The following is a 15,403-nucleotide window of genomic DNA, read 5'->3' on the forward strand; positions in this document are numbered from 1 at the left end:
AGTTGTGTGTCCCTAACATTACTCCTATAATAATTGTTTTACACTTTTACTTGAAAGTTTTTTTTTTTGTGGAGAAGAATGAAAAAATTTTACTTGAAAGTTGACTTTGGAATATGGTCATGGTGGCCGATATATCTTCCATACAAAAAACACGGACCTACTGAATCTGCCCACAAAAACTAAAAAATCTTTAATCCCCCCCAAAATTGTGTAAAAGGAAATCCTTAATATGTATAGAATCTTCTGCCTGTCACGTGCAAACCGTGAATGTTATCTCAGGTCAAGCCCACGTGTACCCCAGGATACAACGGTAAAATTACCAAAAAAGTAGGGTTATGAGAAATAGAAAAAACAAAAACAAAAACAAAAGTAGTGTGACACCGAGGCTTAACCTCAGTGCCTCACAGCTTATTCTCTGTCTCTCTCTCTCTTCGAAGTCCCCAACTTGCTTGGAAAAAACACTCAGGGTTCAAGGCAGAGAGAGGAGAGCCGCCTTTCTTTTCTTTTTCTGTTTCTGTTTCTCTCTCTCTCTCTGTTTCTCCTTCTATTGGCAGACCCAGAAAGCCATTTAGCATTCAGGTACCTATCTCTTTCTCAATCTGAGCGTCTTTTATAGTTTTTCTAGTGTTTTTGTTTGATGGGTATGAGCTATATGTGTTTTATGTGCACCATTTGTTTTGGTACTTGACTAGAGGGTTTGTTTTTGTTTTTACTTTTTTTTGGTGATCGAGCACATGGGTTGTTGGGTTGTTCTTTGATGTGGTGAAAGATTGATCTTTGTGATTATTGTAACGGTAAAATTTTGGTTTTTAAATGTAAAGTTTTGATTTTTTGTTGTTGTTGTTGTTTTTGTATGTGTAAATGGAAGGAAACTTGATAGACGAATGAAGGGTTTTGAATTTATTTAATTATTTATTTTTCAGGTAATGATACAATTTGGGTTTTTTAGCATATGGGAGTAAAATTTTGTTTTTATAGAAAAAAGAAGAAGTATTTGGATTTTTGCTGTTAGAAGCAAGATGTAGAAAATTCAAAATTTGAAGAAGAATGATCAGGGTGAGCATTTTGTTCTTTTAAGTTTTGATGGATGTAGGGTTATTTTGGTCTAGGAGATGGATTTCAACAACATTAGATGGTGGAAAAGAGGAGAATCGAAGTAAACGAAAATTGAGGTCTGAAGTGGGTGCATTGGTTGATTATAATTGATGGAGATCAACTGGATTTTTTTTTTACTGTGTAGTTATGGCAAAATTATATCTGAAAGAAGCTGGGACTTTGTGTTGTTAGAGGTCATAGGCACCACTGAGGGCTCTGTTGAGGGCTCTGTTCAGGTGAGATGCTAGTAATGTAAAGAAGTTACAGGTGTAAGAAAATTTTAGACAGCATGGAAAGAAGATTCAAATTTTAGAGCAGTGGCGGCTCTGAATTTTTATACAAACTAGTGTAACAAAGACCCGTAACAGAGGCAATGAAGCAGGACCGTGTAGTTTGTAGATTTAGTGGACTGTAAGCCCAAACTTTTATGTCAACCCAAAAATTAGGAGCTTCAAGAGTATTGCAGGTCATGTTGTGACATAGAGGAATTTTGTACTGTTTCTAACAAGTTTACACTAAAGAAAGTGGTATATGGTCATCATGAATGGTGATTGAATTGATCATCATGAATGGTGCTGGATGATAGCAGGACGATAATAGCAGTGGTAGGAAAATCTGTACTTTGTTATGTAGCTCTCAAAGCTTAGAAATGTAACCTTGAATTGATCACCTGTGCGGATAAGATGATGTAGGTAATTTATTCTCTCTAGTAAATTGCAAGATCTGTTCTGCTAGTTGAGTAGCTGACATTTATTTGGAAGGCTATATCAAGGAAATGGTGATGCTCCAATTATTTTTGCCATGGTTGTCACAAAATTATGGTCATTTGGCATGTTATTTAATTGGTTGTACATGCCCAGGAGTTTTGATTTCCCATGTAGCTTGTACAGTAACGCAATAACTATACAGGGAGCAATTAAACACCTTTGATGTACTTTTGTTTAACTTCACTTTAATTGGTTCACAGGATTTCAACATGCTAGGTTTGATAATGTGGAAAAAAGATCAGCTGAAAGGCTGCTTCTAAAAATACAGACTTATACTAGACATATCAAGTACTTTACATATTAGTTAATACTTATGTATACGAATGCATTCTGATTGTTTCTTTCCTATATCATTTCTTTTATTCCTTTTGATTTACAGATATCCAACATATTTCATGTATTTACATATAATGCTTTATGGCAAAAAAGGACAGGAAAGGTTTTTTCTTGCTGCATTTTGATAGACTGACAAACGCTTTACCAGATGTGTAGGCGATGGAAATTAAACTTATTCTGTTGTTTTCTATGTTCTATATGTATGGTTTAAACTAACACCACAGTGTTCTGTTCTATCATGAACAATAAGATATAGCTGCATGGCACAAACTCATTTGGCTTACAATGCCCACTCTTATCTGCTAGAATTGAATCGTGTATTTATTTAGTTTCTGATTCAGCGTAGCTTTTCTGAAATACTTTTTTTTTTTGTCTTGTTAGATGTAGCATGCATCTTGTAAACATTTGTGCTGATGGACCTTTCTACCTGATTGAGTTCAAAGCAGTCTTTTTGCCACAATTTCATCATTCTCCTTTCAATGGATATTGATTTGTTTGGCCAATGATCTTTATGTCAAATGGCATTTCTTCTTGTTTCCTTCAGAGATATCCAGAGTTCATCTCCCCTTCCCCTAACTTAAAATTCTTCATGGATATTGAAATGTTTGGCCAATGTTGATGTGTTGTTTAATTATAATTGTAGGCCACTGGGATTTCTAGTGGTTCTTCCTGTAATGCTCTTACTGTAGTTATGATTGGGAATGGGGCATGTTACCTTTTGATTGCATAAGCACAATGGTCTTATAGTACTGATGGTACTATTTAAACATATAAATGATGCATTATCATTTTTGAAATTTTCAGTATGTTTTGGTCTGATAATTATGGTTCTGACTTATTCATGATCCATGAAACCTTCTTGTGAAGGTGTTACTGTATTTTCAGATGTTACGAGCAAAGCAGATCGGTAACCTTTCCAGTAGTGCTAGATCCTTCTTTTTCAATGGATCACGATGTGGTGCAGCAGATGGAAGTTCATGCACTTGCTCTGATGATGAAACTTGTGTTTCAAGAGTTCAGCATAGAAGAAATGAAGTTCTACTTGCTCAAAAGCCATCCGCCTTAGTATCTACATCTTCAGGCAGAGTGGGAACCTTAATTTCTGGAGAGTCAGTTAAAGTGATAGGTCCTCAGAAGGCTGAGAATGTTGATCATGCAAGCCCTCTAAAACAAGTTGTTTCTGCCCCCAGTTCTTTGGGAAGATCAGATTGTGTAAGTTATGCTATTGTCACTGATTCTGCTCAGAAGGATTTGGTACAGTCGCCTCTTATTGCTGATCAGTTTGTTAAGGCTGGTATTGCTGCAGTAACTTTTCTGTCTGATATAGTTAACTATAAGATTCCTCTATCAGATGGAAATGGAATACTAAACTCGCCCATGAACTGTATGGTCGATCCCACTAGGCCTCTCTCTGGCATCAAATCGTCAAATGTAAGACGCATAAAAAGAGAAAACTTTTCCAGTGTTCATCCAAAACCGTCTGCACCAATAGCAGCTGGGTCAAACCATACAACAAACAATCATGCTACAAGGGTTAAAGGTGATAAATCCAATGTTGTTAATGGTCTCAGGCATGTTCAGTATACTGGGTCAGGGAATTCGGTGGCAACTCATGGTATGTCTTCAGATAATCATGAGAAGACTGTACCACAGAGAGGAAGAGCTCATTCAAACCACTTCACATCAAATTTTAAGTCAAACGTGCAGACTTCAGATACAGGAATTGTAGGGTCTAACAGTAGAGGTTTCAACAAGCCCCCCAGAGATATGAAAATGGCAACAGGAATTGCTCCAATTAGGAGGCCGGTCGCAAATACTGGACATGTTGCGGAAAGTGTTCATAACATACTGCAACAATTGAAATGGGGCCCTGCAGCTGAAAAGGCTCTTGGAAATCTCAGATGTTCAATGGATGCGTATCAGGCAAACCAGATTCTCAAACAACTTCAAGACCACTCCGTTGCTCTTGGTTTTTTCTATTGGTTGAAACGACAACCAGGGTTCAAGCATGATGGACACACTTATACCACCATGGTTGGCATTCTTGGTCGTGCCAGACAGTTTGCTGCAATAAACAGTTTGCTTGATCAGATGGTGAAAGAGGGATGCCAGCCTAATGTTGTGACATATAATCGTTTGATTCATAGTTATGGCCGTGCAAACTACTTGAAGGAAGCACTCAGTGTTTTCAATCAAATGCAGGAAGTAGGGTGTGAACCTGACCGTGTCACTTACTGCACACTCATTGACATCCATGCAAAAGCTGGGTATCTGGATGTTGCAATGTGCATGTACGAAAGAATGCTAGAGGCTGGCCTTTCTCCAGACACATTCACTTACAGTGTTATAATAAACTGCCTTGGGAAAGCTGGGAACTTGACTGCTGCCCACAAGCTATTCTGTGAGATGAGAGATCACGGTTGTGTTCCTAATTTAGTCACCTATAATATCATGATTGCTTTGCAAGCCAAAGCAAGGAACTATGAGACTGCCTTGAATCTTTATCGTGACATGAAGAATGCGGGATTTGAACCTGATAAAGTGTCTTACAGCATAGTGATGGAGGTGCTTGGCCATTGTGGGTACCTTGAAGAAGCAGAAGCAATCTTTGTAGAAATGAAACGGAAAAACTGGGTCCCAGATGAACCTGTTTATGGTCTTTTGGTGGACTTGTGGGGGAAAGCTGGGAATGTTGAGAAGGCTTGGGAGTGGTATCAATCGATGCTCTATGCAGGTTTGCGACCTAATGTGCCCACCTGCAATTCGATGCTCAGTGCTTTCCTTAGGGTACACCGACTGCAAGATGCCTATAACTTGCTCCAGAGTATGGTGGGTTTAGGCCTAAACCCTTCTTTGCAAACTTATACCTTGCTCCTCAGTTGTTGTACGGAAGCACAGTCGTCATATGACATGGGGTTTTGTTGTGAGCTCATGTCCATCACGCGTCACCCCGCACATGCATTTCTACAGTCCATGCCAGCATCAGGACCAGATGGTCAAAATGTGAGGGAGCATGTAAGCCATTTCTTGGACATGATGCATACTGAGGATAGAGAGAGCAAGAGGGGACTTGTAGATGCAGTGGTAGATTTTCTACACAAGTCGGGGCTCAAGGAGGAGGCAGGCTCAGTTTGGGAGGTGGCTGCACAAAAGAATGTATATCCAGATGCTGTGAGAGAGAAGAGCTCCTGTTATTGGCTTATTAACCTTCATGTTATGTCAGATGGTACTGCAGTCACAGCATTGTCAAGAACACTTGCTTGGTTTCGCCGGCAAATGCTAGTGTCAGGGATAGGTCCCCATCGGATTGATATTGTAACTGGATGGGGCCGGCGGAGCAAGGTGACAGGAACATCTTTGGTGAGGCAAGCTGTACAGGAACTGCTGAGTATATTTAGCTTCCCATTTTTCACAGAGAATGGAAATTCTGGGTGCTTTGTGGGATGTGGAGAGCCTCTTAATAGATGGTTGCTTCAATCTTATGTTGAGAGGATGCATCTACTATAGCTGGTGATGATTTAGTTCTACTCTTGATTATAAGCTTATTCTTAAGCACAGTTTTGTTGGGCAGGAAATAGGAGCTGAGTTGCACTGCCTCACGAATTAGAATTTTTCTATGTATTTGACCTTGGTCTTATGTGCAGCTACTATAAATTAAATGGCAAATATGTCAATTTTCTTAGGTGCCATTTTCGTTGGTAGATTATATATATATATAACTTTGATAAAATGGTGATCCACCTGAAATGGACAGGTTGGGCCCAGACAACCACAAATCTGTTTATGAAATAGGCTAGTGGAATGAGTAGATTCCATTGGTTAATGTAAGACAAAACATGCAATGTTAATATTTAAAATACGTAGGATGATGCCTCGTTCAGCAAGCTAAAAATTTTATTTTTATTTTATGATAAATGAGTGGAAATAATGGAATTTATATGATGGGATGTTGTTGTAATTGTGACTGCATGGAGTTGTTAAAAAGTAACTCAAGCTTGGATCAAAAAAAGTTTATGTTCATTTATTTAGCAAATAAAGTCCAAGTTCGTGAAAGCTTTGGCATGTCGCTGGGCCGTTCTCTTTGCTGCAGAACTGGGTCTTCAGAATGTGCAATCCCAGGTAATGCTGAAGTGGTGATAAAACTTATCCAAGATCAGGTACCTTGTTTAGCCGCTGAGGGTCTCTCCTAGAGGAAGCTCATGTGTCAGCTAGAGAGAGACACACAATCTTGGTTTTCTCAATCAAAAACGCCTAGGCAACAAGGTTGCCCATGTGTTAGCTAGAATGGCAAAAGAAGATGGTAACTTTCGGGCTTGGCTTGAAGAAGGGCCTGTTTGTATTGAGTCTCTTGTGCTCCATGATGTAATGTAATTTCTTTCTTGTTCCATTTCCAAAAGTCCAAACTCAGTCTCAACTATTAAATGTGTTAAACTCAAACATATTAATGTTTTAGCAATCAATTGAATATGCTCGTGAATGAGGTTCTATTTGAATATATATAAGATGATGATGTTATATGTTAATATATATACACGTATAATATGGTCTTATAAAAATTTGAGATTGAACTGTTTGAATTTATAAATAAGTTTCTAAAATATCAAATTATTTTTTTGTAATTTATTTAAAAATATAAACAGTTAATTTTTATGTAAAAATTATGTGGTTTTTTTTTTCACAAAGAAAGTTTGTGAATTTAATTTTATAAGTTCATAGATGAATATTCTTCCAAAAAAAATTATTAATGAACATTATTCTATCTAGTTAATTTTAATAATTAATCACAACGACAATTTAGCCATTAATTATTTTAGTATAAATCTGTGATGAGGTAAGCATTTTTAGCGTTGGTGTTTAGCATATACATGAGCGAAAAAAAAGTTTTATCCAGTAACTTGTGATTTGTGAATAAGCTAAAACTTGTTCAACAAGAGAAAAAAAAAAAAAATTAAACATGTAATTTTGCTTAGTTTAAAGCTCAAGTTTAACTAATGTTCGATATAACATTAAATGAACCAATCATAAATATTTATTACTTGATTTGTCAATTAGTTTACAAAAAATGAATCTTGTCTGTTTGAGAATTGCTTATTTTTAATAGTTTATTTGCATAATGTGAGATTAAAAAAACTAAAAATTAGCTTATTTCCAAAAAACTGAAAATTGAATTATTTGAAACAAAACAGCAACAAAAAAATAGCGTAGAACATGTAAACACTAAATAAAATAAACAAAAATATTGATATTTCCAAGTGGGTGGCCTCGTCGTGCCCCTTGGTGCACGCTAATTGCATGGCATTAAGAATGAAATAAACAAGGCAACAAAAAGGGTTGTCCTACTAATTAGTAGTTACATCAATTTCTTCCCCTTTCCTCTCCTAAATTCCTATTTGGCAAATGATATAAGAAAGAAAAAGAAAAAGGAAAAGAAAAAATCTCCTAAGACTCTAACGTCTTATTTCCTTTTAGACAAAACCTACCAAACAAAGGTGCAAATCCCTATTTAATTGTCCCCTAAATTATGAATCTTCAAGTAAAATTAATGTAAATACATTTGCAAAAAGAACTTATTAGTAAAATTATATTGGATTTGGGACATCACAAAAGAAAAAAAATAATGCTTGCCCTCTCACTTTTAAGGCACGTTTTTTCTTTTCTTATGGCAAAAAATGATTGGCAAGATCAATAGCACTAATTGTTTTGTTTATTCTTTTAAAAGTTTTATTTTTGTAATTCAATAATTACAACAAGAGAAGATGAAATTTGAACATCTAAGTATTTTTTTTTTGTGGAAAGATCAAAATGTTTTAACCAGTCGGTTGAGCTATGAAACTTTTGTAGTACTAGTTTTTTTTATTTATTTATTTTTATACAAGATAGAAATTATACTCTAACTTAATCTAAGTATATAGGTGTGTGAATCTCATTCTTGGAGACTTGAATCTCTACCCTTACCCCCCACACCCCACAAGCACTTATACTTGTGAAGTGATCATCGCACTGAAGGTGTGCGGTGATGTAGTACTAGTTCAATTTGAGCATGATCTTAGTATTTTTTTTTTAATCCCAACCCACAAAGGAATTAGTGCATGAATGTTCCGCAAAGAGGATTTTTTTTTTGGTTAAGAAGAAGGAGACTTAAATTTGCTTTAACTAGTTGAGCTACAAGACTTATATAGGTACTAGTTCAATTTGAGGATAGTCGTAGTATTTTTTTTTAATCCCTACCAACAAAGGAATTAGTGCAAGGGCTCTCTCAGATTTGACATAGGTGCCAATTAATATTAAGAACATCATTGCAGGCATCCTCCTTAAGTTGTAGAACTTCAGACGATATCAATTGATGCATGTCCGATGATAAGGAAACAAACCAGCTCATACTCTAGCTCAACACGCCAAAGGAATTGACACCTTTGTATCTTGGATAGAAGAAACTCTATCTTTTATTGAATCATTTGTATTTCAAGAAGCTTTGTTTTTTTCCAATAATTAATAAAGATTCATATTTCTCATTAAAAGAAAAGGGAAGTAGTGCATGAACAGTTCACAAAGAGGGGACTTTTTTTTGGTTGAGAAGAAGGAGACTTAAATTTGTTTTAACTAGTTGAGTTACAAGACTTTTATAGTACTAGTTCAATTTAAGTATGATCATAGTATTTATTTTTTTGTTTTAATTCCTACCTACAAAGAGGAGACTTTTTTTTTTATTTTAGAAGGAGACTTAAATCTGCTTCATAAATGCTGGTGGGTTGAAACATAACATATAATCTCAATCATACCTATATTTCCAGTAGTTTCAAAGCAGTGAACATTAATAACCTGAATTGAACCAAGGTCACATTATTGGCCCCAATGTTCGAAGTTCAAACTTATCTATCACATACCGCATACAAAGATCCTAAGCACCAAATATGGTTTTTTGGGTACTTGCATTCCTGATGTACAATTTTTTTCTAATAGAAACTGTATGTTGATCTTTTTTCTCTGTATAAAATTCAAACAATACTTGCATACCTAATAGAGATAAACTTTAAAATTTACATCCACTCTATGAAAACTTATTTGAGTAATTTTTGCATGAGCTAAGTGTCAATAAACTTTGAATGAAAGTGGTTACAACATAGGCATTGATTAATGTAATTAGGATGGTCTCAATCATCATGGAAATTTGGTAAATACGATCGTTGAACTTTGATGTGAGTGTCAATTTGATCACTGGACTTTTGAATACAATAACTCCTACTCATTAGTTTTGTGGCAAATAACATTTTGTTACTATTTTTCCACAAAATTTGATGAATTTAATCGTGTAATATGCACACATCATTAATGATATTTCAAAATTATTGGTGGTCTAGTAAAAATCACGTCTACATCATGTTATTAAATTTGTTATTCTTTAATGTATAATAGTTGTAGAATTTTTGATTTGTCACAAACTTAATGTGTTGGATGTTAATTGTTAGAATGATCTTCTCAATCATCATAGAAATTTGGTAAATATGATCGTTGAACTTTGATGCGAGTGTCAATTTCGTCATTGGACTTTTGAGTTATACAATAACTCCTACTTATTAGTTTTGTGGCAAATAACATTTTGTTACTATTTTTCCACGAAATTTGATGAATTTAAACACGTAATATGCATATATCATTAATGATATTTCAAAATTATTGATGGTCTAGTAAAATCCATGTCTACATCATGTTATTAAAAATTTTAATCTTTAATGCAAAATTGCTACAGAATGTTCGATTTGTCACAAATTTGATGCGTTGGATGTTAATTGTTCAAATCAAAACTATAGTGAACAAACTAACACTCATTTCAAAGTATATGAGTGATATTAGTAAAAACCCCTAAAAAAATGCAACACACTATTTTAGAGAACTAAAATCAACAAGTATTGATTATAAAAAATAATAATAAATAACAAGTTTTGAATATGACGTAAAGCTTCTAACAATTTTCCTTTTAATACAAAAAATCATATTATTTATCAGAAATTTACATTACTAAAAAAATGCAACACACACTGTTTTAGAGAACGAAAATCAACAAGTATTGATTATAAAAAATAATAATAAATAACAAGTGTTGAATATGATATAGAGCATTCTAACAATTTTCCTTTTAATACCAAAAAATCATATTATTTATTAGAAATTTACATTAAATTTGTAACAACGCCTTACTTAACTATACTCGAAATAAAATATGATCGTCATTTAATCGTTACATGTATCGGAAGAGTGAAAATAAGATAAATCAATCTATTAAGAAATTCATATCTTTGAGTTTTTGCCTCTACTAATTCTTTGCATAATAATAATAATAATAATAATAATAATAATAATAATAATAATTGTAAGTGCACAATTGCACCTGGACCCAAAGAAGATTATGGGCTCAGGCCCAATGAGCCTTAAACAATAAAATTTGTAGAGTGTGGGCTTGAAACCTAGGTTAGAAGTGCTGGGAGCTTGATAACAGGCTTTTATAAACAAATACAGGTAAATAACGAACGATAATTGCAAATGGATCTCCTCGAACTCGAGCCGAGGACTACTTCTTTATTATTTTTCTTTCTTTCTTACAGGTTACAATCCTTAATTTCTTTTCTTTTTCTTTAGAGAGAGAGAGAGAGTAAGCAAGAGAGAGAAAGAAGAAGATCCCCCTTCCTTTTGCATTCCTCCCCCTTAAATACCCCTTTTTTAGATGCCCTTTGGGACCCTGACTAGAAGTTTCTGCCCTACTGTTCAGGGGTCACTTCCCCATTAATGCGGCCAGGGAGGTAGGTGCAGAGTCTTTAATGCGGAGGTGGCAGCCTTTGCTCTAGATATTTTCCTTAACACTGGTGTATCGAGAAGGTTCAGGATTTCCCCCTTTTAACCATTAGTCTTTCTAGAGTTGTGCTTTGACCTTCATAATGAAGCTTTGAATTCTCTTGGGCTTGTCCGAGGAGAAGCTCGTCCTCGGCGGTACCCTTGTATCCTCGGCGTATTGGCCAATTCGTAGAGTTCAATTTTGGGGCAGGTCGGCCCTCCATGCTACAGTCCACAGGCCCATATGCCCATTTGGGTCCTTTTATTCCCCACAATAATAATAATAATAATAATAATAATAATAATTTTGAATTGGCCAAAAGTCTAGCCCGATGAAAACTTTGTCACACATAGGCATATATGTTACTAAGGCATGTTTCAAAACCTTGGGATCATAGTCTCCCTTTTAGGGTCCGTTTGGATACAACTGAAAATTGAAAATACTGTAGCAAAATAATTTTAAATGTGTGAATAGTACTGCGGGACCCATTTTTAATAAAAAAGATGCTGAAAAGTGCGTGAATAGTACATGAACAGTGCGTGCACAGTAACGTTGTCCCTTGAAACGCGCAGCAGAAAAGAAAAAAGAAAGAAGGAAAAAACTGAATACGAACGCGTTCAGCGCAATCCAAACAATTCTTAGTCTCTATAGTCCATATGGCTTCATTATTATCTCCACCTTGATGACTTCATTCTATTGATTAAAATCAACTGTAATGCACAACAACCCCTGTCCCCCAAACGAAAGAAAAGAACCAAAACGTATATAATCCCTTTTATTTGACAAGATATTAACTCTATCTAGAAACTTATTAGCAATAATTAGTATCTTTCACTAAGCATGGTTTAAATAAGGTCAAAATAGGTTTCCTAGTTGCATTATTTATGGCAATCATCATCACATTACCTTTTTTTACATGAAACACAAAAGGGTTAAAAAAGAAGAAGAAGAAAGAAATAAGAAACATAGAAATTTTAAAGTAAATACTATAATACATATAATTATATTTTTTGTTAGTTGGGGTTAATCACAACCCCACATAGATAATGATAATCCCATTCGTTAATCCCCTTAGATTCCCATCTCTTTCTCTCTTTGTCTTTTTAGTTACTTTCCCTCATCCAACCCTACTTTCCCGTGGGTTAGTGTTGTTGGCATTTCATAGTAGAATTTTAGGTAGAATAAAATATTGATAATAGAATATAATTTATATTAAACTATTTTCGAAGTAGAAAAATTTTAAATTCCTTAAAATTTAGATAAATTATATTAACATAATCTAAGGTTTGGGCTATAGTACCAACCAGGTCCAATATTTTTCATAATTGACCAATTTAGTCCAAAGCATTTCTAAGCTGGTTCGTTATTTTTTTCAACTGTCTTAAAGACTAAGCTGGCTTTAAAGACCAAATTTATGAGCAATATATATGTTAAAGGTATAACTCAACTAATTAAGATCAACATCTCTCAATTTATGAGCATCTCTTAAATTTTTATACAATTTCAAGTTGGTGAGCTTTGGAAAATTAAGATGAGTTTTATGTTAAAGACATAACTCAACTAATTGAGCTCAATAACTCCTCATCTAGTTCATTGGGATGCCTATCTGGGTTATTGAACCAAAGGGTTCACTGTCAACCTTACATGAACCCTTCCCTTTCATTTGGACTTTTGGCTACCTATCTAATAGCACAAAGTACATTCTAATAGTACACATAAGCATAGATGTTAGGCCAGATTAAGCATTGTGTGAAAGATGAAAACCTTCTCATATGCCCTCCATGCCAAATTGATAGGCCAAATTGAGTCCATCTGATATGGCCTAGTGGCTCTTGGTTGGAGTTTGGACCTGCTTGGTAATGTTCAAAGGCCTTAAAAATGCTTAGTATTGGGCTTCTTTGATGTCTACTTTTGTTTGATAAAGTGGTTTTTCATTCATTTGGATGCAGGACAATGCACTCACAACCGCTCAATATAAGCTAATACTATAATCAAAGTTTCAAAGTGTTTAAAAATATCCTCCAACACTTACAAAAAATGCGGTTGTAGCAATGAAGTTCTTTGTACACAAAAGAGTCCTTGAACACCAAGATAAAATCTATAAGCTTCTTTGGTGATGGGATGCAACTGATGATTTTTGGATGGGTGGAGATTGTTGGACCGGAGGAACATCCTACATACAAATTATGATTACTCAATAAGTGCATATAAATGGAATAGAATGACAAGAAAATATTACCAAGGCAAAAGATAGGAGCAAGTTCAAATAGTGTCCTATATATAGGAACCTTCATGAAAATTATCATGAAAGCTCTTACCTTAAATATCAAGACCCAAGGAACCCTCATGGTGCAGGGAACCTACCAGTTAGCCTTGATATACAAGATTTACTATAAGTACATCAGGACAAACATGCATGTTCAAGCAATTGATAAGAGAAAGATGGGTGAAACCACTCTTATCCAAACCGCTGACCCTAGATCCAAGATTCAGGTCCCTAGAACCCTGAAATGGTCTGAGGTCACTTTTTCTTCAAATTGGACTCTAGAGAATGAGAATTATTCTCTACAGATCCAAAACCCAGCTCAGAATCCAGACTTAGGCTTTGTCTAGCAGTTAGCCAATGGTATGGTGAGACTTAGCTTTGACCAGTCTAGGTTTAGATACCCTTTGAATTATGATGAATCCAGGTTTAGATCTTCAATAGATCTACACCAACCCATTAGGCAATCACCTATCCTTCTTAGAGATAGACCTGCATCCCAGTGTAGCTCAACTGGACCTTTGGCACCATTCCCAAAGTCTATAAGAGATTTAGGTTTAGAACTCCAAGGAGTCAAGACCAGATCCCAAGTTAGCACACCTTTCTACACAGCCAAATAGGACTCAGTTGCCGATCAGGATGACAACAACAATCAAAATACACCATCCCCATCCAAGACTGATATAGAAGATCCATTTCAGCCTAAACCCCATAATCCATACATTTACCCCCAGCTCATGGTCATTAGGAGAGATTTCATCCCTGATTTAGTGGCCCTAGGAAAGGAGTTTGATTCTGAAGAAAATAAAGTCAAAAGAGAAGCCTATAGAGCCAACCACACCAGAGAACTAAAGAAAGAGGTTTTGAAAAAATGGAAAGAATTCATGAAAGAGATATTTAGCAATGTCCCTTTCTTTGAATACTTTGAGAACCATTTTCAATGGCACAAAAAGTCTTGTGTCATCACCAAAACTAGTTGGACCAAAGAAGAAACTAAAGAAGTTGTCCGGTCCAGTCACCCACTCATGGAAAGCATAACCTTCAAACACCGAGGAAGTGATATAGTTGCCTCACCTTTCAAGTTTCCTACAAGTGAAGAGAACCAATCAAGAAAGTGATAGAGCAAAACAACTACACCAACCAGTGTCTAGGTATTATAGGAAAACAACTTGATAAGATAGAAGATAGGATTGAAAACAAGGTTATCCTCCAGTCAGGAAACCCCAGCAAACCTATCCAAACTCTAGAGAAGCCTTTAGTCAAATTACCCACGACTAGGCATACAAGCCTTAGGTTTAAGGATCAAAAAACCTTGGAAATAGTCACCCAGAAGCTTGAAGAACTAGTGAAGAAGGAACTAGTCACCCCTTCACCAGTTACTACTTCATCCAGCAAGAATCCACAACTTCATGTCTTAGATAGCAAACCTAAGGACAAGACGGCCTTAGAGATTGTTGCCCAAAAGCTTGAGGAGCTTAAGGAAAAGGAACCAGTCACCTTTTCTAACCAAACTTCCTAGCTTAAGGTTTTAGATATTCACATAGCCTCTAGTAGTTCTAGTTAAGCCTCCCAAGAGTCTGACAAGGAAATAGGACAACTAGAAAACCAGTTTAGTGACCTTCAGGTAAAAAGGCTTTACCACTCCAAAGTAAGTCCAACCAGCTTAACCAAGAATTGGTATACCAGACCAACACCCCCTGACCTCCAGTTCGAGGAAAGGAATGTTAGTAACTAGTTCTCAGTATCCTCTAGTAAACTCTATGAATGGAACATAGATGGTTTGTCAGAATAGGAAATCCTAAACAAGATTCAGCATATGACCATGGTAGCCAATAACTACCTGGACGAAGGACGTCCCCACAAAGAGGTTATAGAGCTCATAGCTTTAGGATTCACAGGAAAACTTCTGCAATGGTGGAACAACTACCTAACAGAAGAATCAAGAGAAGACATCAAGGCTGTATTCCAAAAAGATGAGGAAGGAACCCTCATCTTTGACGAACGCATAGGAAGAAGAATTCCTGATGGAGTCAATACCTTGATCTATACAATCATGAAACACTTCGTAGGTAGACCTAGCAATATTACATCTAGGATTTACGATCAGTTGAGTAA

General features: G+C 35.6%; 1 protein-coding gene across 1 annotated transcript; it reads left to right on the plus strand.

The window, feature by feature from the left end:
* Positions 1-444: 444 nt before the first annotated feature.
* LOC142631664 (pentatricopeptide repeat-containing protein At1g74750-like) lies at positions 445-5,880 on the plus strand. The gene is made up of 2 exons (XM_075805895.1): positions 445-579; positions 3,066-5,880. Exon 2 carries the CDS (start codon positions 3,084-3,086, stop codon positions 5,703-5,705), a length of 2,622 nt encoding a protein of 873 aa, XP_075662010.1. The 5' UTR covers positions 445-579; positions 3,066-3,083; the 3' UTR covers positions 5,706-5,880.
* Positions 5,881-15,403: the final 9,523 nt, after the last annotated feature.

The sequence above is a fragment of the Castanea sativa genome, chromosome 4 (genome assembly GCF_040712315.1).
Source record: "Castanea sativa cultivar Marrone di Chiusa Pesio chromosome 4, ASM4071231v1".
NCBI classification, from domain to species: Eukaryota; Viridiplantae; Streptophyta; class Magnoliopsida; order Fagales; family Fagaceae; genus Castanea; species Castanea sativa.